This window comes from Lepisosteus platostomus, chromosome 25 (genome assembly GCF_059453375.1).
Source record: "Lepisosteus platostomus isolate fLepPlt1 chromosome 25, fLepPlt1.hap1, whole genome shotgun sequence".
NCBI lineage: Eukaryota > Metazoa > Chordata > Actinopteri > Semionotiformes > Lepisosteidae > Lepisosteus > Lepisosteus platostomus.
Window position 1 is genome coordinate 16,225,253 of NC_142635.1, and position 27,453 is coordinate 16,252,705.

At 42.8% G+C, this 27,453-nt stretch overlaps 1 protein-coding gene across 2 annotated transcripts in view; it reads left to right on the forward strand.

The window, feature by feature from the left end:
• Positions 1–27,453, forward strand: part of LOC148641239 (uncharacterized) — a 120,294-nt gene that overhangs the window by 50,537 nt on the left and 42,304 nt on the right. For both annotated transcript variants that reach the window (XM_088619093.1, XM_088619094.1), the window contains exon 5: positions 16,804–16,890. In XM_088619093.1, the coding sequence (XP_088475219.1) occupies positions 16,804–16,890 (87 nt within the window). The remainder of the gene's footprint in view (positions 1–16,803; positions 16,891–27,453) is intronic.

Consider the following 27,453-nt stretch of genomic DNA (forward strand, 5'->3'; position numbering starts at 1 on the left):
TTCATGAGCAGCGGTGCTTTTCAGAACCAGAGTGCTGTTCACAATACAGCCTCGAGTTAAGAGCCGCAAACAATCAGCAGGTTTGTATTGCCTGTGCCCTTCATCAGTGGCTTTTAATGCTGCTTTCAACTAGGTGTGATATCTGGGCCTGCCACCCTTTTAAATTCAAGAGAAATCGACTGTTTTTGAACGAGGCACTTTATCACATCTTGAACAAGTTCTTTGGAACATTATTGTGCAATATTTAATTGAATGCATGCATAGTGGATCCATGCATTACATCGGCTCTTCAGATAACAATGGATGTTTTGTGTCTTCATATTCAATACAAAGTTTCATATGCTGTCGAGTGGCACTTTTCCTGCATGTGCACTCATTACTAGTGATATTATAATGCTCGTAAGATAATGGGTTTGTATAACTCAATTTTTGGTATTAATGTCATAGGCAGCAAAGGCATTTTTTATACACAGTTAATGCAAAAGGCCATTTTACAAACTAGGAATCAAATCAATGGATGTTTGTCTGGCTGACTCCTTCTCACTGGCTTACCTGCTCTGTAGAGAGTTCAGCCTCAGACCACTGTCATCGTCTGCTCTTGGGGATTGGGAAGGGCAGTTTGTAGGCTGGTTCAAATATAAAGCACAGATCCAGACTCTGCAGTGAGAGAAAAGGGAGGGAAAGGAACAGAGAGCAGTGTTCTTCTGTTTGGGTAACAGATTGGGAATTTCTCCTCTTGGATCTGCACCAGGTCACCTTCTGTCGAGTCGACCAGCGTCCTCATAATGCCACCGCATTCTCTTGCCCATCACGTAGGCCTCCAGAGTTAGTCAGCGAATTAATAAGATCAGAAATGCAAAGGCTATTTTCCCACCCTTGCGATTCATTGATCTGATTGCGGTGTCATTAACTGAATAACTGTGGGTGGGGGTGGGAGTGGGGAGTGTTGGCAGATGAATGGTTCTGCACAGGGTGTCACAGCCACACAGTGCAGCAGGCACTCTGCTCCAGTCCAGACCCACGGCTGACATCGCTCCCCCCTCTCTGTCCAGGCAGGCTCTCCGACAGCGTCATGCTCTGTGTAGGGTAGCTGGGGCTATTTTAAACTTTTTTCTTAAAGGAATGAGTAATCTCTCAGAAAGGTGGAAATGTTTCTTTTCTCATTTTTAGTTGTTGAAAATAGTTAATAATGTGACTTAAAGGAACTCCCAATTCAACAGACATACAGTAAATGAAAATCTTTCTAACCTTTGTGTTTTAACGCAGCAGGACATATGTTAATGAAACATAACTCTCCCTTCTCTGTGAACAGTCTCTTCTCCTCCATAAACGGTTAGTGGAATTCAGTGTTTAAAACACGGAAATCTTTGGGTTTTTTTCCTTCTTAATTTTCCATTTCTGTCCCTTTCTTCTTCCATTTTGATATTCATTAGACCCTGTGCTGCCAAATGTGTTGTCTGAAACCAGGAGACTTGGGCAAAACCTGCCTCAGAACTGACTGTTGACGCAGTGTTGACTTTTGAGCAGATTGAAATACTATGTTCAGCTTATATTCCATTCCCCTGCCCTGCAGAATGTCCCACAGGCCAAGACTTTGTTTGCACATGTCTGTGTTACTGTCAGAAGCACTACTTTCAGACCTTAACTACATGAATCTTTTTTATTAACAAACAGATTAGTGTATGATTTTTGCTTTCTGCACTTATGGAGATAACAAATACCATTAGCTCAGTTTGTAGTGGATGTCATGACCAGATTACTACTCGCTGTTCTGCTGAACAACCTCATTTCTTGTCGATCATTTGTTTTCTTTTCCGAATGGAAAAAAAGGCTATTTAGACAATACCACAGTCTACAAAAATGTAAAACTACTGGTTTGAATTTAAATATGTAGCTACAGTCTGCTCATTCTCAGACCTGTTTGCTTTGCTGTGGATGGAGAACACATCTCAATTTTATCCTGATTCTGCAGCAGAGGGAAGTATGAATAATGTATACAGCTGAAGTACAAGCTTTAGAAGTATTGAGCAGTGTGGTCCCTATGGTTCTTTGCACTAGACATCAACGTCATCTGTGGATACCAGTACGTTGTGCAGTACAGCTCTTTTCCTCTCACTGAGGCACATGTATTGCCTGTCACTGTCAGCTATACCCCTGGAAAGGAAAAACTGTCAGACAAGCGATGCATTGCCAGACTAACATTGGTACAGATGCAGGCTGGAGCCTAGTACAGAGTCTCTCTGGATGGGCTGTCTGCTGTGACGGCTTTGTACAGACCTCCTGCAGAAACAGTGCATATTGCGACAGCGCTTTGTGCTAAGTACAGAAGCTGCACTGCATTGAGGTGTCTAGTGTGGACCGTTTTTAGATGGTTTCTTGAAGATAGGCACATCTGTCCGAGGCCTTTAGTAGCTGATCATTTAAAGAGACCTAGACCAGCAACACAGTGAAGTACAGTATGTCCTTCTGGGACACCATACTTTTTTTCCTGAGGGATATCTGTACCACAGTGTCAGAGGCTCCTCTGCCACATGTTTAGTACAGTATATATAAATATGAATTTCAGAGATGATATTTAATTTGATTATTTCACATGGTCAATCCTTATACATTTACTACATTTAAAAAGACAAAATTAGAGATATTGTAATTTCTGAGGATTCTCTAGGATTTCTGTGTTTATTGGGTTCTAATGCAGTCAGTCACTTCCAAGAGATGACTAGAGAATGAGGATCTTGCAGTTTAGTTGTTGGGGTGGTAGTGTATTTAACTAACTATTGGAGTTACATTTTTTTCTGGAATTCCTCTGCAAAGAGGGGGAAAGTACAAGCTCAATAACAAAACATGCCATTAAAGATTGAAATGCTGCTGCAGTTCAGTGAATTCAGGGTGTCCTAGTATGTGCCGGTGTTCCCCGGAGTTGCAATTTGTCACTGATAGAATAGTTCTTAAATTGGAGATTAAGGTGCTATTTAGATCTGTAAATGTCTTTATTATGTGTGCTGCATATTTCTATTTACACACAAACTTATTTAAAAAAAAATTAAAACTAAATTTTAATTGAAATTCTGGGCCACATTCTGTTCATGGGATTTCTGTTCTGTATCATCTCACCCTCTACACACTTTGATTGTCTAGTTTAATTTTTGCTTAATATTTCCTTTAAATTTAATGGCAAACATGGATAATTTCACTCACTCACGTGTGACATAAAAGTCACTCATGCCGTCCTCATCGCCCATTTTAACCTTGATCGCCCGGCTGCACAACTCTGTGTCAAGATGCACATTGTGGGCCAGTGTTGGACTCTCACCTCTTTCTCAAGACACCAGACATTAAAAGACATTTCAGCCTCCGCCACACACCTCCTGCACAGTTCCCTGTCGCTGCCTTTTGCAGTTGCTGGAGACCTGTGAGTTCCCAACAGGAACTGATTCATTTATCTTCTGTGTGTTGTGCAGAGGTCCGGGGCTTGCTGAATAAATGTACATCTCTCGCTGACGCTATGATACAGTGACCCCTCTCTGCCCCTCCGCTTCATGATACCCTCGATCAACCCAAATTTTCAGATTGAATCTCAATGGAATAATATTTCGGTGGTGTACCAAAAATCATAGTAAAATACCACTGTAATCAGGAGCCCAGTGATTCTTAATTAGCCCAGAGGAAGTCTGTCTGCCTGGAGTGAGGCTGTTATTGGTCCCAGTTGGAGAATGTGACCATGCTGCCGTGCTGCTGATGTTGTTTGTCCGTACCCCCCTACCTTTGTTCTACAGATGCTCTGGGGTCTTGAGCTATTGCTGACTAATTGATAGTTGTGATATCTCCTATCCGCATCTCAGACCAGCAACGCACGCAAGACCTTGAGCCCTGACTCAGACACCAAGGAACACACACACTCGCGCACACACTGCACACTGCAACTCACTACTTACTCACTTTACTTGTAAAGGGGGAGAAACAATGTCCTTGTTCTGCAAACGTGTGTAGGAGAAAGGAAGGCTCGGAAGGAGAAGATTCCACATAACATCACAACAGCCACCAGCTGACCAGACTTTTTTACTGCATTTTAAACAGTGCTGGACGTTCAGAACAAGCCAAGGGACAGTGTTAAAAAAAAAAAGACCCCTCAAAACCGCAACCGCAAAAAAAGCAACGTCCCCCAAATCTGCACACCGCTGACCAGCGCGTCCCAGCGATCTTCTCGGACCTTCACGCCGGATTAAGATGCGAAAATTTCAGAAAAAGAAAACAAAACAAACCAAAAGCCACACAAAAGGTGAGAGCAGCAGCCTGGCGATCTTACCACTCCATTCATTCTTCATTCATCCCTCTTTTTTTCTCCTCCTTCTCCTGTCCCCTGGTTTCGTTCTCTCTCTCTTTCTGTCTTTGTCCTGGGCTCTCCTGGCTACAGCCTGGGCTCCTCGGGGCGGATGTCAGAGGTCTGGGGAGGCATTGTCAAAGCCACGGCTGCCCTTTGTCTCCCCCGGCCCCCGCCTGCCTGTCTGAGCCTCCGCACCCCCCTCGCCTGGGCCTCTGCCGTGGGGGAGAGAGACGGTGCGCTCAGCCGGCTGCCTGCAGCCCCAGCTCCGCACCGCCATGCCGCGCCATCACGGCACCCTGCAGCGCGATCTCGGGGAAGAACACCGCACGGGCAAAACAGCAACACAGGGCACCCCAAATTCACCACCGCCACCCCGCCCTCCACGCTTCGTAAGGAAGAGCACTTTCACCACCTTCCCCTTGCTCCAGCAGGGAGAGCAGTGCTTGTTCTAGTCCTGAGGAAGACCATCCCCAGGACTGTGAGCCCAGCGCTGCTGTACTCTCTCTCCTGTGCTTCTCCGGGGGGGAACCCAGCTGCTTTTGTGAACAACAGTGTCTCTTTCTTTCTTTCTTTCTTTCATCTCGTTTATCATAAACTTGTTGTGGCAGCAGCTTAGTGAGGCATGTCAAAGGATGAGTGACCTTGCCTGCTGTACATCTTTACCTGCTTGTTTCATAAGCAAAGGCAAACAAAAGTCCCATCATGTGTGTTTAAGATGTGTTTTATTCCTGAGTCTGTGCAGCTGGTCGAGTGTGATTCTTGCTCGGCGTGAGAGCTGTTTTATGGGTTAGTTTTTGTTACTGAGCTGTTTGTTTGTAGTAGCTGTTTAGGGATGAGAGTGTGAAAATTTTGAAAAATTTAAAGTATGTGAAGAGAATGACACGAATATGTTTATGGGGTTATTTGGGTTTGCTTCAAAAGCAGGTTGCATACTACAGGTGGATGCAAAGTCATGTGTACTTTTTAAAATGAATTATCTTCATCTGCTTTTGCCGTGAGGTTTATTAATTTATTGTTAGTTTATGCAGGTAGCAAGCTAGTGCTGCAGATGTCTCTGAAATCCATAGGAGTTTCCTGTGCAGCACTGACATTCTTCCCCCATCGAACTTCCTCTCGGTCAGCTGCATTGTAGTTATTCCTGAAGTGACCGTATCTCAGGTGTCTCTGTACTTCAAATAAGGTATGGATGGATAGATTCAAGTTTGTGGCAGCATTTTCCTTATTTAAAGTTCTATAACCTGAGCTGGATTACCATGTGTCCTGTATAATAATATATTGGGTTGGGTTCTAGGTTTAGTGTGTACTGATGTTGTTCATACAGGCTAGGTATACAGTATGTCCTGTAAGTGAGAGCTGAGATTGCCAGACCTCTTATGTCCCTTGCTGCTGCTTGTGTGGCTTGTGAGATCTGTCCTGTCCACTCTGTGCACTTGAAAAGTTTTAATGGACAAATGTTATAAATGAATGCTTAACCACAGTGTTGTAATTTGCTTTGCTCACTGCATGAAGGTGTTTATTTTCCTTCCAATAATGTGAAGCAAGCTCACAATAGACCTACAACTTGCTATGAGCAAAGAAAACAACAATAAAATGCCATAGTGTTTGTGCCATTTTACAAAAATACATTTGTAAAATCCATTCTCAAAAAATACCACTTGAGTTTTGAATACATTAACTTTCTTTAGTGCTCAAAATATCTAAATTAAGCTACATAATTGGAAGTACTCATATTCTGTATTGCGAAGAATATTAGTGTGAATATGACAGATGTTAACTGAAAAAGTATTTTTAAAAAAATTTGTGTGGACCAGTCCTTGTGTTGCACAGAGTGAATATTAATAATCAGTAACATCAGTGCAGATTGTGCTGCCTATACTTAAACTTTGCCTGGTATTCAAGCTTTTCTGGTTCTGATTTGGCTGGAAAAACAATAACCTTCATAAATGTATATTTACGAGGAAAAAATACTTTTCACACCACTAAGTGTTGGTGTACATTTCAGATCCACTTCATAAGGACCTTGAGACTGAGTGGGCCAAGTGCTCCCATTGGTATCGCTGGAATTGGGCATCATCTTTCCTGCGTTGATGGAATCTGAACTAATTTCATGGGGATCACTTGACAGTGCACAGTATATGTGTACATGGGTAGTTTAAGATAAGGGTCCACATTTCACTTCCCTGATGACCAGAAGGTCAAAAGTTAAAATCACTGATGTGGGTATCGCAGCTGTAGCTTTGAGCAACTTGTTGTGCTGTACTATGCTCAGATTTAACACAAGAACATAAGAAACTACTGCTTAAACTACTATTAATCCAGCTCTTCTTGCATGTTTGGTTGTTAGTAGTAAATTGATCCAAGGATCTCATCCAGAAGTGCCTTTAAAGAAGTCATGGTAGCAGCTTCAACAGTACAGCTGGATAGCTTGTTCCATACTCTCACCTACCTTTGTATGAACACGGGCCTCTTATTCTTAGTTTTAAATGCACTTCCAGTCTTTTGTGCCCTGTGGTTCAAGTCTCACTGTTCATTCTGAAGAAATTTGCTTCTTTAACTTTGTGAAGGCTTTTGCAGATTTTGAATACTTGTATCCTCTTGTAGTGTCTCCTCAGTTTTGTAACCTTTCTTATATTCTTCTCTCTTTCAAAGCACAGCAACAAGTCTGTTACTTCTGCACACGGCATAATAATTCAGCTTCTTTACTAGAGTGAAGCTTTATTAAGAAAGGTGACCTGATACATCGATAACCAATATTTCAGCACTTAAATCAGAAGTGTTTGATCCCTAGTACAGATAATGCAGGACCTAGAGTAGACAGGATTAAAAATGAATATAACTTTTGTAGTATGATTATTTATGTTGTCAAGTTTGTTTTGTACTTTTAAAATACTTTTAGAACTTTATTTAGAGCTCCTGTGCCCTTGCCAAGGTAAACTTGCAAATCCACGCTTGGATCACAGTGGAAAAACAAACACACGGTGAGTATCAGTTTCCTGCGTAAAGCTGTAGAATTTGCCAGCGCTGGTCACTGCTCTGTGCATGTCTGGTCTTGTGGACACCAACAGTATGGAAGGGAGCATTGTCATGTGAGGAGTGCAGCACTGCAATGAGCCAGTCACATCTGCTGTATAAATGGGCACCAGCTCTGCACTGTTATCCCATCCATAGGCAGTGCTCTGATCTCTTTTCTCTCAACCTTTGAGCCACGTAGGTTCACGAAAGACTCTAGTTTACAAGATTGATCAATATTTCCATGCTTCTTATCTTATTGAGGTCATGTACCTATTTTCCCATGGTTGCTTTAATAAATATAAAAATATGGTATGGCATTTAATAAGACCGTTTGAAGTGAGTTCTGAGTCAAAAGTATGTGCATGAATGGGTTTGAAAGTATATAAATTGTTTGTACCTTTTAAGATGATTTAATTATTAACAAAAGGATTGACCTCGTAGCCGTATAAAGGTATTGGATATCCTGGTAACTGGTCAGTACTGTACTGCAATTCCCAAGCTGTGCCCCAGCCATATCTGTGTGTGTATTCTGGCCCTGGCTCCCTGCCACACTCCACTCTTTTCAAACCTAAACACAAGTAAATGGATCTGCGGGGCCATCTGGTTCCTGCGTGTTTGAAAAAGCTTTACTTTGAGGGCGAGCCTCACGAGAAAGTTAAACAAAAGGGCCTCCCAAGTTCGTCCTCATAAAATAAACACATTACCCTGGGAAGAACTGGAGAGGTTACACTTTAACACAGCATGGGAAACTCCTGACACTGCACCACCATGCTGAGCCGAACAGCTCCGCTCCAGTCTCAGCTGTTAAATGCCATCGGGTTTGGCATGAGGTTCAGGTACTTTGATGAATGTGTCCTAATCGAGTGAACTACTGAAACACCTTCATGTTGTGTCCGTTTGGCTGCAGTTCTGTTTCCTTTTCGTCAGTAGTTCTTTCAGTGTATTGCCTCAAGATTGTTGATTTTTTTTTTTATTTTGCTCTGTGCAACCAGACTACAACAGCACCTACAGTATGGCTGGCTGCTATGGAGGCCACGAGCACAGTGCTCGGAAACTGATGCCTGTGTAACAGGGATAATCTTCCCCCCATGTTGGCTTTCTAGTTTTAACAATAATACTTGCTTACACTTATATAGCGCTTTTCTGGACACTCCACTCAAAGGGCTTTACAGGTAATGGGGATCCCCTCCACCACCACCAATGTGCAGCCCCACCTGGATGATGCGACAGCAGCCATAGTGCACCAGAACGCTCACCACACACCAGCTCTCAGTGGGGAGGAGAGCAGAGTAATGACATTTTTCCCAGGAGTCTCCCATCCAGGTATTGACCTGTCTCATACCTGCTGAGCTTCAGTGGGGCTGCCAGTCGTGAGTTTCAGGGTGACATGGCTGCTGGTTAACCTTTTTCACTTTAAATAGGAAGAGAGTAATAGGGCAGTGCTGCAGCAAAAGAAATTATGCAGGATACCCACAAGCAGAGAAGCAGATCAAACAGATAAGAAGTGTTTGCAGTAGTTATTTAAATCTTGAGGCATGCAACCCACAGGAGAAGGATTTCATTGAGACCTGAAATGCTTGCTGTAAACGTGTGTCAGGAATCTTGGACTTGTTGACCCTGAGCTCAGCACTCGGCTTGAGTTCAAGCAGTTCACCTTCTCTGCTCTGTGCTCTGACGAGTTTCTGCAGAACTTTGTTTTTCGCTGCAACTGACAATGCAAATTCCTCCTTAGGAGGATCGGTCTCTTTGAGCCTTTGCTTTTAGATTAAGCAGGAAGTCTGCTTAGGTCTGGGAAAGCACTGAGATTTTGCTGTGAGAAATTGAAATTCTTTAGAATATAAATTCAGTAGATTCTAATTAAAGAAGATAAAGAGAGATAAAGAAGTGTTTTTTACCCAATAAGAAACTAGCTGCTGAGTAGAAATAATGAAGTCAGAACAGCGGTTTGGCCAGTTTAGTGCACTGCAGTCTCCCCATGTGTAAACCATGATGTGGTTGTGGGAGAGTATTCTGTGGAGGCTCAAGGCCCCATTGACAAAGTCTATCCTGATTTTAGGATCAGTACTTTGCTGCCACTGGCCTGCCTGTCCTAAAACTGGAAAGCTGCTTGCCAGACATAATCTTAGAATGCCCTTGTAACACATCTATCTTGGCATAAGATTGGGTTGATGGTAATACCCTTTTTTGTGTATATTATTGACCCCTTGAGCACTGTAAGGGGGACATCCAGGGTCCGGCCTGATAACCTGCCTGACCAACCACTCCCTGTGTCCTCCAAGACTAATGTAACTGTCAGAACTGGACAAGTTAATGATGTCTGGCTATTGTTATTGTAATGTGTTAGGGCAGGTTTGTAAATATATACACATACAGTATTAGAATTAAACAGTTCTTATTTGTAAGCCAGACCTCTTAGTTGTGTTAAATACAGTACTCATTCATCCTTGCAAGATGTACTAAAGATGTTCAGGTGATTTAATTAATTCAGAACTCAGCTGGCCAATACTTGTACTACATGTCTAAACCCTTTGTATCTCTAGTAGTTTTTTTTTCAAATGGAGAGAGTACCACCTTTGAGCTTGTTTTAAGTCTGTTGCCTGCAGATTGAAGGCGAATGGCTAAAGTTAGATCAAAGGGGACAGCATCTGTCAGTGTGTGTAAAGTCAATGTAAAATGAATGTTTGACCTCTCTCAACTCCAGGCTGCCATGACGGCTCAGCCATTTTTAGCAGACAGAGTCTGCTCCCACCCCCCAACATGAGACACTGTAGTACCAGTGCACGCTGTGGCATTTCGGAAGATTTGCTCAGTGCTCCTGTCTCTGGGGAGGTGAAGCAGGGTGTGGAATAGACAGCCGAGCACAGGGGACTGGGGAAAGTATCAGGAATTCGGTATTGTGGGACGAAGGCAAGACCAAGGTCTGCATCAAGCTCCTTCACATTGTTCTCTCAGAGTTTACAGTGCTTTGGTGTGAGCCATGCTTCACTACATCTCTCTGTGCTTTGACATGATTTTAATAGAATGTTACTGTGTTAATAAATCTTACTGTACTGTATGTGTACCACTGCAAACACTCATGCTGTTATGTGAACTTCTGCTGTCAGGATAAAGAGAAACCTCTGAAGCCCGCGTGTTGTCTTGGAAGTGGGCAAGTGTCAGGTGTGCAGTCCCCCCCCAGAGATTCCTCACAGCGGTCCTAACGTGTGGGAACTGCTCTGAGAACAAAGACAGCACTTTGGGACTTGGTATAACTCTCTGATAACTTAAAGCTGAATAAACTTGGTCAGGGCCAGCCTTTGGAGTTCAGATTGAGATACAGAAATGGAATTCCTCACACAAAGACATCTGCTGTGCTTTATGTGCACCAGGGGGTTAATCTGTGTAATCCATAATTTTAAAAATGGAGTGTGTCAAAGATCTGAAAAAAGAGACATTGCTTTCACAAGGGGGGAGAGAAAGTGTGAGGGTTTTTATACCTTCGAAAGAACTCCATTACCCTCAATTCTTTCACACAGTGACTCTTTGTAAAACCTTTTTAAAAGTAATTGTTCTGTTGTGTCTAGCCCCTACATGTGTGGTGGCCTTAATTAATCTGGGAGCTGGCTCACTAACTGGAGCCTTGGTTCCATCACTTGCCTTTCAGTCTTTTTTTTTTTTTTTTGCTGCCCATCATGTTGTGTGCGTTGCCACCAGCACTGTCTCATTGTTTGTACTCATAGTTTTCGTACTTGTTGTGATATTCCTCCAGGCATAAAACAGCATTTAGAGCACTCTGCTCTGAAGCACAGCAGCCTTAATCCTGTGCAACACCTGTGTAAATTCCTATCTTCTTTCCTCAGATTCAGAGGTATGGACCAGAATTTTAAGTTACAAATCATGGGAACTGATTTTTTTTTTTACTTTAAGGACTTGATCGGCATTCGTCTTCTTGATTTGTATTTTTATAGCCCCTGTGTGATCAACCCTTTAGTTGTTCTGTTAGGTGTGAGAGAACAGGCGAGGGAGATCCTGCACTGCCCTCTGCTGGTAATTGTGCCTCAATGCAGTCTGGGGTCGGCAGAGCCGTGTGCTGATTTGCTGCAAGAACTGTGTGAACGTCGGTGATCTCTGACCTCATGACACTCTCAGAGTCCACAGGGGTGAGACAAACCGAATTCCATACTGGCAGAGTTGGAGAAACCGACAGATATTTCCTATATCAACGACAGTTGTGTATATACACACTTGTAAACAAAGAGTACTATATTGGTGTCTAAAAAGGTGGTTCGATTAGTTTTTAAAATAGAAACAGGTGAGATATAACAATACTTACAGAAACAATTATTGGAGAGACAGATAAAGAGATGGTGTAAAATAGAAGCTTTGCTGGTGTTGCAGTATGAACGTTCTATTTGGACAAAGGTGGCTATGTGACAGTGAGCATGAGAGAGATCAGGGAGGAGACCAGATTGAGAGAGATTATTAAATCTGTGGTTTCTGATCTCAGTTCCTCTGCACAGTTCAGTACAGCTGCCCCTACATACAGTATATTCCTGATTGAATACTGCTATGATTTCCATAGCGGTATGTTGGACTTTAATAATCTGTATTTTTCCCGAGACCTCTGGAAAGTGAAAAATTAAAAAAGTAAAAAATGACCTTAGACTTTCAGACAAATCGTCTGGCTGTCAGTTCCACCTGTGTTTAAAAAATCACATAGTGGCTGTAAAACTAGTAGGTATTACTCTCTGTTTCTACATCTCCACATACATGCAAGTCCACAGGGATATTGTTCTCGATATGAATATATATACTGTAGGTGTATGATACAATGACACAACCCGTGAAACACAATAACATAATTGGACCACTTTTCTGAATTAAAAGGCTCTCAGCTGGTCCTGCAAGGTGACCTTGAAGCACAGAACACTCCCTTTCAGTCATCCCTCAGTGCCACCTGCAGCCTGTTCACCTCAGATGAGCAGCAGAGATGAAGCTTCTGTCAGATTCTTTTACAGCTGCACTGAGCCCAGCTTATGTGCATGACAAAAAAAGACACACAGAATCACAAATCGGAGAGACTGTCACACACAGGCTAACGGAGTGACACACTCACACTTGCACAGTGCTACACTGGCTGACATAGTCATACACACCGTCTTGCACACAGATTCACAGACTCGCGCTCACACACAGACCGACTCATATAGACACACATTATACGGCACACAGACTCGCGCGCCCACAATCCCGCACACACACAGACTCTCGCACACACTGTTGGACTCCGGGGAAATGGAGCAGAGAGGAGGCTCATGCGCTTGCTGAGCAGGAGCGGGAGATGTCTGGTGTCATGGCAACGAGTGCGGATTACCCCACCCTCTGAAAAGAGCCTTTCTCCATCCCGCTGGATGTGTCAGTCGGAGAGAGAGAGCAGAGAGAGGCCTCTTCAAGGAGGGGCTCGGATTGGGGAGGGGGCACATGAGGACAGAGGGAGCGAGAGGGCAGGAATGAGACGGAGAGAGAGAGGGTAATGATTGATGGAAACAGAAATAGTGTGAGGGAGAGAGAGGGGCAGAAAGGGAGAGAAATAGAAGAGGGATGTCGAGCGCGTCGGGGAGAGGGAAGAGGCAAAAGGAAAGGAGGGCGCAGTGACAGAAAGAGGGGAGGGACGTATAGAGTTCAAGGGAGAATGAGAAACGGGGAAAGAGAAAGGCATTTAAAGGTTTTTTTGGAGAAGGGTGGCAGGTCATTTGAGGACACAAAAAATGTGCTTTCACACAAGCGTCTCACACAGTCTTTCGGTGACACTGTAAACCGCTACAGGGATTTTACACACCACTGCATTGATATGAACTGCACTGCAGGAGTATTCAAAACTCCATCTTTCAAGAAAACAAACACCGTGTTAGATCTCTCAGCTAAGCTGAGGACAGAATCCATATACGTACACACATTTGTTTGTTGGCATTAAGATGGTCGAATAGCACTCCGATGGCAGTTTATAAAAAAAAAACATGGTGTTACAAATACAAACATACTGCTTATACCAGTGCTATTCTAACGTATCTGGGTTAGTAGCAGGCAGGGCTGAGAATCTATACGGTGCAGTAGAAGCAATTCTGAATCAATGTTGTTCCCCCTGCTGACAGACCTAGTCAAAGGACCTACTGCTGATTGCTGAGACAACAGCTATAACTGTTGAAGCATGTTCTTTTCAGATATTGTCTGGAAGACTGGGGGACATTGATGGGCCAAATTGCCTTCTTTCTTTTGTAATTGTTGTAAGAAAATGTATGTTGCTATTGCAAGTGACACTCTTCATTCTGTAACGCAAATTCTAAAAAGGACCTTGACTGAGACTTTAAACTGAGGTCCTGTCCACACTGAGGACAAGATCCAAGTGCATTTTTAACAGGCTCCGATTGCCAGAGGTCAGATCATATCAGGTAAACTCTTAATTAACCTGAAACCATTTTTGCTCTCGGGCTGTTTCTCTGTTCTGGCTGTTCAGCAGTATAGCTAATCTGTGCCATACTGGCGTGTCTGGCTGCTGCGTGCGTCCCTATGCCAAGACCTATGCCACCATTTCACTTCTGCTTTCCTGCTGAGGTTTTTTGTGTTTGGAGCTCAAAGCGCAGGACTCCCATCTCAGCCAGGTGGGCTTGATCTTTTTTAAGAGCATTAAAAAGGTTCCGTCTCCCGTTTATTTGGCCCATCTAGTTCATTTGTTTGCTTGTAGCTACAGTAAGGGATCCTAGGATCCCAGCAGAAGTCAGTGTATCAGCTTCAGCAGCATGGCTGGTTAGCTTGTTCCAGACTCCCACAGCCCTTTGTATTGGCAGTACGTGTAACAATGTAGCCTGTAATAACAGTAGCATTATTATACTTAGTGTTATGTAAGGTCATATTCTTTTATAAGGTAAAAGCCTTCCATCATTTTTTTTCTCCTTACTGAGGAGTTTTTGATTCCTCTCCTCCATTGTCTTCTGGCCTTTTCTCTTTCCGTCTTGTAATGTCATTTATTGTCACACAGCTTTAAGTGCCTTGGGGCAACATTGTTGTGAAAGGGTGCTATATAAAAATTAATTGGATTGAATAAGTGGAAAAAATGGTAAAGAACAGAGAAGAATGATGTGAGGAATTTATTTTCCTACTATACTCTTTTTTTAGAAAAATGTCTTAACAGCTACTAGTATCTAACAGCTGAGTTACTGAGTTAATGTGTGTCAGTTCTCTGGGTGCTGAGACAATATTGTACAATCAACACTCCCTGGTCTTTACAGGTGGGACAGAGATATCTCAGCTGGAGGAAGGAGTACAAATATGACACCAGCCTGAACTGTACACATCACAGCTCTTCAAGTACCTTCTCAACACCGACATCAATTAAACTTAAACAATAACAATGCACAAAAAAGAGACTGAACAATAATTGTTGCGTGAAGGAGCATTTAAACAGTGTTAAGTCATTTTTCTCTACCCTTGTAATTCTAAAAGGGCTTTTGAAGAAGCAGCGTGATGTCAGTGAAGTGGCCTCTTCTGAAATGTGAATGTGAAGGTCATCCCACTCAGTTATCACTCTGCCAAGATAGAAGCGCAGAGGCATAATTGTCTAGCAATGCGAACAATGTTCCCTGGATTTCATTCTCACCATTTTAAGTGGCTCCCTGTTTCTTACCAGTCTTCTCTCTATACCATCCCGAATCCTGACTGAAAATACCAGGCATCCATCAAGTAAGATCTTACATTCAATTTGAAAACAAGAGGAGGTGGAACTAGCAATCTTCTAAAAATCTTTGTCAGATTGAATTGCACAATTACGGTTGTTCCAGGGAATACCTGGTCCTCTGTCGCTGAGGCCACACTGTGGAATCTTATCTCATGCCTTATTCACAAAACCTGAAAGAACAGCACCTCTTTGTCCCACCATTTAATTTATCAGTAAGTTTCACAACATTGTGTCACATTAATTTCCTTCCCCACCATTCAGGCCCTTTATTTTTAATGCAGTAGATATGTGCAGAGAAAGTAGCAGTGAATGAACGCAACACACATACACAGTAGGATATAAAATATACCTAATTCAACTTCAGGAAAATAACAGATGATTCAAACTGCTCATTTAATTTTCACTAATACGAGGTAGGCATAGAAAACCACGAAGCAGCTCCTGTGCAGTGTAATAGGCTCCTGGCAGCACGTTTACAATAGGTCTTAGTTGTACAACTATTCTCTGGAATGCTGGTCCTAATTAAGGCCATTTATTGACAACAGCTTTAAAATTAATTCAGAATCTACTCTAATAAAAGTAACTGCTAGCTTATGTGTGTGATTTTTGTTCTTCACATTTGTGCCTACAACGGTTTTGTTCTTGAAAATTGGTAAGAAAATAAGCCTGTCATAAATCAGAGTATGTCTTTGAAGGAGTAGCAGTTCTGCCGTTTGGCGCTGAAATACAAAGAATGTGAAGTATTTTTTTTACCCCTTGTTTTTACTTTACCTATTTAAATTGGCTCTGTATTGCAGCAGCAATATGTAATGACCACACCAATTATATAAATCCAGACAAACGGTCTTTTAAACTTCCAAACCGTTTCACTAATACATTTTGCAAAGTACAGTTTGTGTTCAATACCAGCTGATTCGAAGCGATCTCCTGCTTTTGCATGGACAATAAATTGTAATTGATCTTGGTTTGATAGCTACTTCACGTATTGCTTATTGGACTGCGTAGTCAGGAAAACACAGAATTGCCAGCATAGCAATGAATGCCCTCTGAACTGATGTATTCTGAATTATTAGTTACTGGATTATCTTGGCGGCTGCTGGATGATTTAAGAGTCATCCTGCCAATCTTAATGTTTCTCATTAACTGGTTGTGTTTTTGGGAGTGGGGGCCGTGCATCTCAGTCAGAAGCCACAGTGTCAGGGATAAAGGTGTAGGGAGGCAAAGACACTGGAGGAACCTAAATAAAAGATAGTATAATCTAGCTGAACATCTATAGAATGGTCTTGTCTTTATCTCCTTTGTGACAAGACCGAGTGTTAGTTCCTGAGGTCCAGCAGGCTGACCAGGTAAATTTGATTCAACTTCAGAAATAAAATCCCCTGGGAGATCCTGAGAGGTGAGGCAGGTGAACAACAGATCTCAGGTCCAATGGCCTATTGCTTAAAACCCCTTACATTAACTTTCCTTAACTTCCTCTCCATTGTTCGTTGTACAAAACTGTTGTGCTTGGCAAGCTGTACAGACCGAAGTAAATACTCTGCAACGCAGAAAATGCCTCTGTATTTAATCATTATTGGTGGCCAGTTTTCCCTGTTGGTAAGGTATGGGGAAAATTACTTTATTTTGGGTTCTGTTAAGGAAATGTAAGAATCTTTTTTACATGATGGACATGTGAAACTAATTACTTCAACAACGATCTTCAGTAAATTCAATTATGACATGCTAAATAAAATTTAATCCTTATGTGTTTTTGCAGACTCGTTGGTGCATCTGCATTCTGTTGGGAGTGAGCTGGGAATCTTCAAGATCTGTTAAGATCCGTGCCTGGGCAGCTCTTACCATGGTAGGTTGTTGGTCAAGCTGAAAAAGTCCGAAGACACTAACTTAATAATGTGCGATTTAGGTGTCATGGGTGCATGTCTGGGTCACGTCTTTAGCTGAGTGACACAGTGAACACAGTCAACACACAGGACTTCTTCAAAATAAGCAGTGAAATGCAAGCCACAGGACACAGGAGGAAACTATGGGGCTCTGTGTTTGAAAGTGAGAATAGTACACACTTCTTTACCCAAGCTGCCCAGCCATGTGGCTGAAGCTTATACTTTGGCTGCATTCAAGAAACAGATGGAAGAGATCCTTGGATCAATTAACCACCAGCTAATAAACCGGCTAAATGGGCAGAATGGCCTCCTCTCCTTTTTGACCTTTCTTATGATCCCTGCAGCCTCTCAGGCACTTGCAGGCATGTGGTGCTGTGGGCGCGGTACGCACCTCTCCTCCAGCCTGATCCGCTGATCCTCCGAAACGGGTCTGTGCTGCCTGTGACCTGTTAGCAGATACTGTAGGTGGCTCGGAGGGGGCAGGGCAGAGGAGTTCGGCTGCACCTCCTCACTCTCCCCTGTGTGAGGTCACAGGGTTCGTAGCGATCAGGTGGGATGTCAAAAACACACAGTTCCAAAATCCAGTGGGGAGAACAAAATTATTAACTATTCTAATTTTTTGCAAAAATAAATGTTTACTGTGGTATACTGTTGACTGCAAAGAAGTCACAGTGAAAAGAACAGAACGTCATAGTAAAGCATGATGCTAAGCTAAGGAAAAAATAGGGAAGGAAAGTAAGTAGAAGACCATGAGAATGTGGCTGAAACGCAGGGGAATGTACAGGAGTACACCTTTCTGACACACCTAGACTGATGGAAACAGTCACTTTGCCCTCCAGCTGCTCCAGATACTGTCAGTGATGATCCAATTCAGACCAGAACAAAAGAGTTGCTTCACTTTTTCACTCCAGTTGAGTGATGTTGTTTGAGATGATCTTCTAGTGTTTCTGCAGCTCTCTTGGTAGTATAATAGACTTTTTTTCTATGTCATTCTAATGTTTTGTACAGGCGTATAAGATTAGAGTCGGCAGTGGATAGCACAGAATTAAATCGAACATTTTCACTCATGGGTCGTCTCTCTGCAGGCTCTCACTTGAAATGCCCCGCTGGCCAGCTGCTAATTTAATGACAACAGGCAAGACGTGTTCTTTCCAGAAATGACAAGAATGTGCAGATGGAAACGTGCAGTCATGAGTGGGCCAATCGAGTCTGAAAACAAAAGGAAATAGTAGAATAACAAAAGGCTAGTTCAACACACCCACTGAGATTTTACTCAGTGATTCACAGGAACGGACTGACCGTCACATTCCTTTGTCATGGGATGTCAGTTGCTGTTAAAGCTCCAGTTTTGCAGAGCTCATATCAGCACAGTTTCCTCACCTTTGACTTACATTACCTCAGAAATTGTCTGCCTGAGTGGAGCTCTCAAAACCTGTCACCCTCCTGTTCATTTGAGTGGTGTGAGTCCAGGGGGACTGGGCTCAGGGTAGTTTCCAAATTTTTCACAGAATCTTTATCACAAGATATACCAAAACGGCCATATTATAAGAAAACATCTACGCTGTTGAATAAACTCTTTTAGTAGTGTGCAGAAGGTCTATGTTGTTGGTTCGTGGTGCACTGTCTGTGTGGGTAAATTTCAGAGTGAATCATGCCTTGGTGTGTCATACCAGATCTCTGCTTTCAGCTGCTAGTCTGAGGTGAGGGTGTGGCTCTCCGTGGTGCTATACCTGTACTAAAGGGCTGAGGCAGAGAGAGGGCAGGGACAGGTCTTGCCTAAAATAACCCTTACATCGGCACATGAGACCAAATAACGCAGCATTGCCTGGCAGTTTCCACCCGGGGGGGACCGTAGTTTCTGACTTCATCCTTTTTTTTTTTCTTCTCTGAACATTTCCAGCCAGTTGAAGTAGAGCTGGTTGCCTAAAAAAAAAAGGCCCAACCACAAGAGCCGCAGTGACTTTCCCACTCCAGGCACAGGCTTATGATATGCCTCTCAGCCATACCGTTCCACAAATATTCCCCTCTGGTAAGCCTTAAATAAAGTAATTATTGTTTTACATGGCATTACTATTGGCTTGGGGCTGCTTTCGGCAGCCTGAGTTATAAAAAGGCTTTTTATGGGGATTACCAGGCTCAGCCTGTGTGTCAGTCACTGAAGATGACAGCCGAGTTGCCACCACTTCCTTCACTGGAGGAAGCTGGCTGGCAGCAAGGTGAGCCCCAGTGCGCTCTCACACCCAGACTGCTCAGCCTGCGCCGTGGCTGCTGCAGTGCAACCTGTGATGATGCGCTAGAAACACTCTCTTTTTCAATTACAAGAAGATCAAAGCAACAAAAAGAAAACTGGGAGCTGCAAAGCGGTAGGTATATTTGCAGTCTAAACAATTAATACTGGTCCATACAAGTAAGAGATCATAATCGTGATGGCATCTCAGTATTATGTATACACAGCTAGTAGAAGCAATGAAGCTCCTTTACTCATTAATCCGAAAACTGATTTTATCAGAACAATAAGCACTTTTTCCAGAAACAAAAATAAATGTATTTCTGTCTATAGTGCCTTTATTATGACTTTACATTATTTTTAAAGCTCCAACGAGACAAGAGGTGCAGCATCAGAAGAAACTGTAAATGGGTGTCTTGATCTGGATCGTAAACGTGCTGAGTCAGCCCTTGGCTAAGGGAGACAAGTAGGGCACTAAGCAGATGACAGTGTCCTGAAGCTAGTGCACCTCAAATACGCATTCCCATTTCTTTCCCCGTCAGCTCTGAGGAGCTGTTGCAGAATTTTTTTTTCTGGTGTGAAAATAGTTGCCTGGACCTCTTAAGCTGTAAAAACGGCTAGTCAGATGTTAGAACAATCATGAAGTAGGTGGCAGATGACACATGCTACACCAGTGGCAGCTGCGTCTGGAGTTCATGAGTAATGTGTGTGGGCATGCTGCTCTGTGCCAGGCACTCTTATTCAGGTACAGGTGTATCTGGTGAAAAGGAGGTGCTCTTCACAAGGGATTCTGCTAGCTATTACTGCTGGACAGTGAAGGGAGGGATTAATGAGTTAGGCAGATTCAGTGATATACAGATTGAAGTGAAAATATATACTCTTGGTTTGGAGTTCATTTTCAAAGTCTTAACTTCCTGAAAGGGAATTGTAAATAGGTGCACCTGGAGATCTGTACCTGCCACAAGAATTTGCTCTTCTAGCTGGTAACGAAAGAAATACTGCAGCCCTCTTTGAGACTTCGACTTCGCACACCTGGCAGTTTTGGGCTTGGGAGTGCTTCTCTGCCCGGCACTTTTCCTTTTAAAGGGGATTGATTAAGGAGCACGGGCTGCCTCACCTGTCGTTAGCTGATGGAGAGCCAGCCAATAACAGCGGTGAACTCATGGAGTGTTAAAGTGGTTCGAGACAGGCGCTCAGCCAATAAAAACAAGCTACACTGTGGCGAAGTGTGGAGTGGAGAGTGGAACACAGAGAGAGAGAACTAGACAGACAGGAGCATAGTGTCTGCAGGGAAGCAGTATCTTCTATAATAATGACAAAAGGGGAGTGTTTGCCGCAGACCCAGGACGATAAGAGTGCATTGCAAGTTCAAAATGAACATTTCTGTGAACAATACGTACTTGAGTATAATTTAATGATCTGGTCTCAGTGTGCATTTACTTCCCTTAATTCCCTTTGTTTAAAACCCTTGTGTACCCTAACAGTTCTTTAATCTGATAGTTTAGATTATTTTTTGCCAATTCAATGAGCTAATTTCAGGCCAGCATCTCTAGAGCAGAGCTGCCTTGAAGTCTTTACTGGTCAAGAGTACTTTGATGAAATCTGCGTAAATCAGGTTCACAAAGCCCCACTGAGCAGGCTGCTATTGGGCTTGCTGTTGTGTCTGTAAAATGAACACCTGGAGTCCTGGGTTCGAGTACTGCCCTCAGGGCATGAGCATTAATACCACAAGCAATGCCACTATTCTCCCACACCTCATATGGTTTTTACAGGAGCTGTGAGCAAATGTCATTGTAGAGAGAATCCTCTGCAGAGAGCCTGCGGAATACAGGACACATAAATCATGGAGAATAATGTCTAATGTATTGCAGACAGTTTCTGTATGCAGCTTTGTTTAACACTTGAAGTACAAATATTTATTTATTTTACACAGCTTCTTATTCCATCTTATACTTATACTTATACTTCTTGTACTACAAAAATAAATACTGGATTTCAAGACTATTAATATGAGAACTGTGCATGTAGCATGCATTTAAGGCGATTGATGCACATGTATTTAGTGGTAGTCTTGCATCATGTCTTCCTTATGCTGTGTGTCTGTGTGTACATTATTCCAGCTGGTATTCCGAGTGCTGTTTCCACTTTGGCTGGCTGTAACCTAGAACAGACACGGTGTTTGTAATTTTCCATAAATCAGAACTTAGATTTCTTATAATAGATACTGTCAAACAAAATACAAAAGAATGTATTAAAGACAATTTCCTTTTTGTTAAAAATATTCTCTTTCATTATTCATACTTGTGATATACACTTGTAGGTTGCTCAGAATGTATTCAAGTGTGTGATTTATGTCGAATGATCAAAGACATGGCTGACAGAACTAACTACATATTTCTATTAAAGGCCATCCCCTTTTAACAAATGAAAATTAACTGGTCGAAACTTGCAATATAAAGGTAAGGTTATTCCAGAACAGAAGTACTTGCTCTTCGAGCTGTGGTAATTTCGGAAAGATATTTCATTATTATTACTGCAGACATTAGACCTATGTTCGATATGAGGTGTTCGCTCAAACCTTGTCACATACACTTTGTTTGCTGGACCACTTTCAGTGGTTCGTCATAGTTGAGCAAATTGGCAAGTTTTAGTCAACATTTCTGTAGGCCTTTATTGACTTTTGTGATTCAGTGTGTCATGAGGTTTAATGACCAGGACTCGTTGGCTTGATTTTAAGTCATTCTAAATTTGCAATTGTTTTGTAAAATTTGTAAACAACTGAGGAGACTGAGTCACACAGTTATTATTTTTTTTTATTTTAGGAGTGGGGAAAGATTTTAGACCTTTAAAGAAAGGAATAAGGATGGTATGCAGTTCTTCTGTAGAAGGATGTACTGGTTGCTGGCAAAGCTGTGTGCTGTGTTATTTTCCTGCATAAGAGTAGGATTTTTCTTGTTGCAGCGCCGGTACATTTATGGATACTGTGGAGGAGCAGAGCACCAGTGGTGCATCTTAAAAAGCCTCTTTTTTTCTGCTTGACCTTCAGTGTCCTTTTGTGTACATGACAGGGAGAGACACAGCGAGACAGAGAGAGAAGCCCGAATGCTGCCCAGCAGATCTCTGCAGTGCCCATTAGACATTCCCACTTTTATCTTGTAATAAGCGAGATGATTATAGACGCATATTGGCTGCCCAGAGGCCGGCGAGACGCTGCGACAGTAATAGAAAGTGCGAAGGGAGCTCATGTCAGACTGAGCTGTGTGTCTGGGTGTATTGGAGGTTCTGTGCGTGTGTTTGTGGGGAGGAGGGGGATGTTTTTGGACTCGGGAGTCAGGGAATCTGATGATCTGTCATCACTTGGTGCTTTAAAAATAGAGCAGGATGGTTCACATTCCCCTCCATCGCTAAGAGACGATTGGTCACAGACAGACTGCTGACTGTCTGTCTGCATGTCTGTCTGTCTGTCAGGGACAAGGTGGAGATCCTGTCCAGCATAGAATATAAAGATCATTGTGCCATCAAGTTAAAAAGGTGCAGACAGCTGTTTACAGATGCCAGGTCACAGCACAAAATACAGGAATATATAGCTAGTTCTTAGTTTAAGCATCTGCCTTTTTATTTATTCAAATCTCAGGTATCTTTGCATTTTATATATGATTCATTGTTGTTATTTATGTCAAATTTCTGCACTCATTTTGTACATGCAGTCAGTATACGGTTTGCTCTGTCTCCCAGCTGGAGCTCTATTGAGCATGAGTGGCCTTGCCTGCTGGCCGGCAGGGCTGCTCCATGAAAATGCCATACTCTTCACTGGGCTTCATCATGGCAGCCAAGCAGAGCTGAGTGTCTCAAGCATCACTGTCAACAGTGAGCTAGCACTGTGCAGATTGTTAATGCAATGTAACTATTTCCCAAACACAGATATGTACTTAAGATGAGTCTTGCTTGTCACCTCTGAACCACAGCTAAATGCAAGGAGTGCTCCAGTCAAGCTGTGTCATATGTCAAAAACAATGTGAGCTTGTTCCTACTCATACCAGGTATTAAGTAACAGACGAGAGATTAATGAGTTTGCAAATGAAAAAGAAAATTGAAAAAGGTAAAAAAAACTAACACTAAGATTCCAGCTTCCGAACTCTGACCACTTTTGAGCCTGGCCTTTTCAGTCTGTGTGCAGCCGTGACCTTGTGGTGAGAGATGAGCAACGTGAAGTGCCCAGTTAGAGGTTGTAGCCTTTTCGAAACAATGGGCTTCATTGTGCTCCTAACTCTCTGGCACTGGGACGCATCGCAAGCTGCTAGATGTCTTCCCCAGATGAAGCTACTCATTGTTCCTCAATAAGAGCAGCTCAGTTCTTCGTGATCCTGCCTGGACTGATCACAGTGCCGGGGGCCATCGCTCAGGCCTCCCCTGCTTTCTGTCAGGCAGGCTTTCCTGCTATTCTGGAACAGAAAGAAAAGAAACCTGTTCGGTACTGCCCCAGTCTTGACTTTCTACTCTTATTTTGGTGTATTTCACTGATTTGCTTGTGTTTGGCATTTATCAAAAGTCCCCCCCCCCCCCTCTCCCAACTTTTTCCAGCCTTGTTTAGTCTCAGGAAATGCATCACTGCTGCAGAGTACTGACTGGCAGTGTGTGCTAGCTGAGCTACATGCTCGCTGTTCAAAGCTGGCCAGGGCTGCAGAAAAGATGACAAAAAGCTTTTGCACAGACATTTTTCCGTGTTTATTTTATTTTAATTCGCCACAATTCACACTTTCACACTGCCAGTGCCTCTGCAGAACACAAAACAGAATGATTTGGTTTATTTGGATATTTGTTCAAATCACGCTTTCCAGTTCTGCAGCTTTGCGTCGGGAGCGGTCTGCAGAAAGATTCAGATGCAAGACCTTTTCCCCCACCTTCAGTATGACATGGAGCCTCAGTCTCTGGCCACAATCCTTGCACTGGACAGCCTGTTCTCATTAAGACACATTTATACTTTTCTACAATACAGTGAAGAGAAGAAATCTTTTGTGCCTGCCTGGTGCCAAATGAAAGAATTGTGTTGCATATACAGTATTTTTAATATAGAGAGAGATTGTGCCCTTCAAGTACTGTCCCGGTTTTCGTTTTAGTAATGCAGCAGCTTGAGCCTGTTTATTTACGATTGCTTTTACCTGCACAGACTCACTGAGCAGAAGCCAGAACATCGGATCACCATTGGTTTGGATTCCCCTGTGAGCGACGGTGGATTTTTAGTGAGGTATAGGCTCCCTGTTTTAAAGGGCATCAAGCACTGGGTTCAGATCTTGGGTGGATGTTCGAGTTGAACTTTTGCTTTAATCCAGGCATTAGTTTCCGAACAAGGAACGAGTCCTTTGACAGCTGCCATTCGCTTCACTCAGTGCAGCAGCAGATGTCTCTCCCACGGTCACTGCAGGAGACCAGGAGCCCTGGAGGAGCTCCGTGTGTCATTTGCTAATGGAAGAGGATACAACAGTGGAGTGAACCTCAGATTCTGGGGAGGCACAGTCCAAGAGGCATTACAGGGCTCTTTACTCATCAGAACCTGGGAGCAGGGCTATAGGTGTTCAGTCAAGCAAATTATTTGTTCAGTTATATACAGTAGCTCTGTGGCCCTTGACTGGTTTCCAGCTAGTAATGTGATTACCTCTGTGCACCAGTCCTTTTCCTTTTGGTTATTTACTTTCTTCAGCTTATGCCCTCATCTACTGTATATAGGAGCCGTTATAAAGGACAATATGCCAGAAAACAAGGAAATAGACATAGAAAGACATGGAAAGTGAAAGTTATTGAACTTTAACACAATTTTGGAACAGAGTCATAAGATGCATTGCTGCCTCCCTCAATGATTTCCTCACTCTGTGCTGTGCAGTTTCTGGGGTATAATGTGGATAAACGTGTGTCACGGATCGCTCGGTAAAACAAAAAGGAAGAGCGGTCTCCATGACTTCTGCAATCCCTTTTCACACCCCCTGTTCCACTATGCCAAATTTTGGAACAGATAGGAATTGCTCTTTAAATGAGTCCAGTGTCCCATTCACTACCCTCAGGCGAACCCTCTGTACAGTTGCTGTTGTGGCAGGAGCCATGCTCCAGCTCAGCAGCCTTGCTTCTCAGAGTTACTGTCCTGGCATACTGGTCCCGTGGTCTTTAAGAACGGGCACAAACAAGTCGTTATACACCATTGAGTTCTGTTCAAAGGCAGAACAGAGGAAAGGTACAAGGTAAAGGCCACCCCAGAACCACAATGGCTATTCAAGCCAGAGGTCATCCTGATATCTATAGCATTAAGAGAAAATTTAAGGTTCAGCATAGTGTCTGCACTCGTGACTTGAACCCACAATCTGTCAGTCATGGGTGAGCAGAGGAAAAGACAATTAAAAATCAAACTGTTTGAGCTCATTTGTCAACCAAGATGTCTCTTTTAGCTTATTTGTGTTCTTACAATTTCAGTTCTCTTTTTTCTAGACTGAGGGGGGTGACCATAGTGTGTATGGTCATGTGTGCATCATCGTTTGAAGATCTCCATAGAAAATCAGCCGACAGTTGAGAAATTAAATCTTTTCCCCCCACTTGTTTTGTTTTTACATCTCCTCTGTTCTTTGGGAAGGATGCCTCATTCTTTTTTTGTTCCACTGGCACTATCTGGTTTACCTGTGGCCAGGTATTCAGGACACTTTTCTAGTTCCCATCTGGCTTCATAATTCTAAAGCAATGCCAGACACTGCCAGCTTTAAACTCAACAAATTATTTTAATCAAAGCAACGAGTTAATAAGTGGACATGAAAATATCAGCTCTTAGGCCATCCTTCGGTTTGCTGGTGTGCTGTGTTTTTACACCGGTCCAACATCATTTGTGCCATTGTGTTTTTGCATGTTTATCACCAAACCTTGTCACCTTTATCTTTATCTACTGTAATCGAGCAATGTTGAGGCCAGTGTTGTTTAATAGTTATTACTTCTGTTAAATTATGCCAGAGTGAAATCAGGGTAGCCTCAGAGAAGGTTGCTTGTCTGTGAGCTTAAATCAGGGTTCCTTTATGAAAAGCGCTGTAATGAACATGGGACAGAAGCAAGTTTCTGTACCCCTGCTTTAGTCTGTCACGGGGACATTGATGCATGCCCTGCAGGATCTGTACTGGCAGCATGGGAGGTTGTGCATGCAGCGACTGACAGAGAGCAGCTTGTGAGGTTGAGATAAAGAAATGCTTGGTGTTACTGGTGGACAGAGTATACAGCTGTCTGAGTGCTATGTCAATCACTTCTCTTTGCATGCCCTAGCATGTGGGTGAATATTTTGTCTTACAGCGTGCACCATTTCATTTCGCGTACATCTGCCCTCCGTTTTTTAAATGTGAAAATGAATAGACTCAGCAGAGGTTAGCCATGTGAACCTCGCTGTTATTTACAGTTGTCAGGATACAGAACCTCAGGCGGAGTCAGTGATATCCACCTGCTGTATTTATACGTGCCCTCAGTGGTAGAGTGTGTGGCTCTTCAAGGTCAAGCCTTGATCAGAGATAGCCCTCAGAGTCCTGTGCAGTGGGCCTGGTGTCAGGCCTGTCAACAGCCTTGAGCGGGTGTGAATTAAATCCTCCATTCTGCTACCTCTGTCCGAGTCTTACTTTCTCTGTCCAACTGGCCTTCCCCAGCACTGCATGCACAGCACAACTGGAGTACTGTTGATAAGAAACCCTTGTGTACCAAAGTAGAGTTGCTGTTTTTTGCCTTGCTTTTACTTTTAAACAGTTCACCATGTTTTTAAATCATTCTTTCCTACTTTTCTCATGACACTTTGCCATATAACAACTTCACCTCACCTTGCTCAGCCCTTGACCATTGTATACCACAATACCTTTAAAAGGGGAACATGTTGTACTACTTCACCCTCATCGGGAAACAATTTTTCCTAATATGTCCACAGTTTGTAACGGCTAATAGGGCCCCGCAGGTTCAGCAGCAGTTTTTGAAAAGAGAACAATCACAGTGCATTACGGTTTCAAAAACCCATGTAAATCTAATGCACAATAGATGATAACTTGCATTTTATCAATGCCCTTTGATGTATAATGTAGGCTTAGCATGGCTGGACAGTGTGTCCATTTAATATTTAAAATTAGTTTCTTAGAACAGTATGTCTGAATTTAATCTGGGAATAGAATGAAAATCTATATACTGCACTAAAGTACAAACCCACAAACATTTCGTCCTCGTTGAGATGAAAAATCATAACTGCAGTTTTGATTTTGATTCTTTTTCTGTCAGACATGATTTCCTAGGATTTCAAATGCAC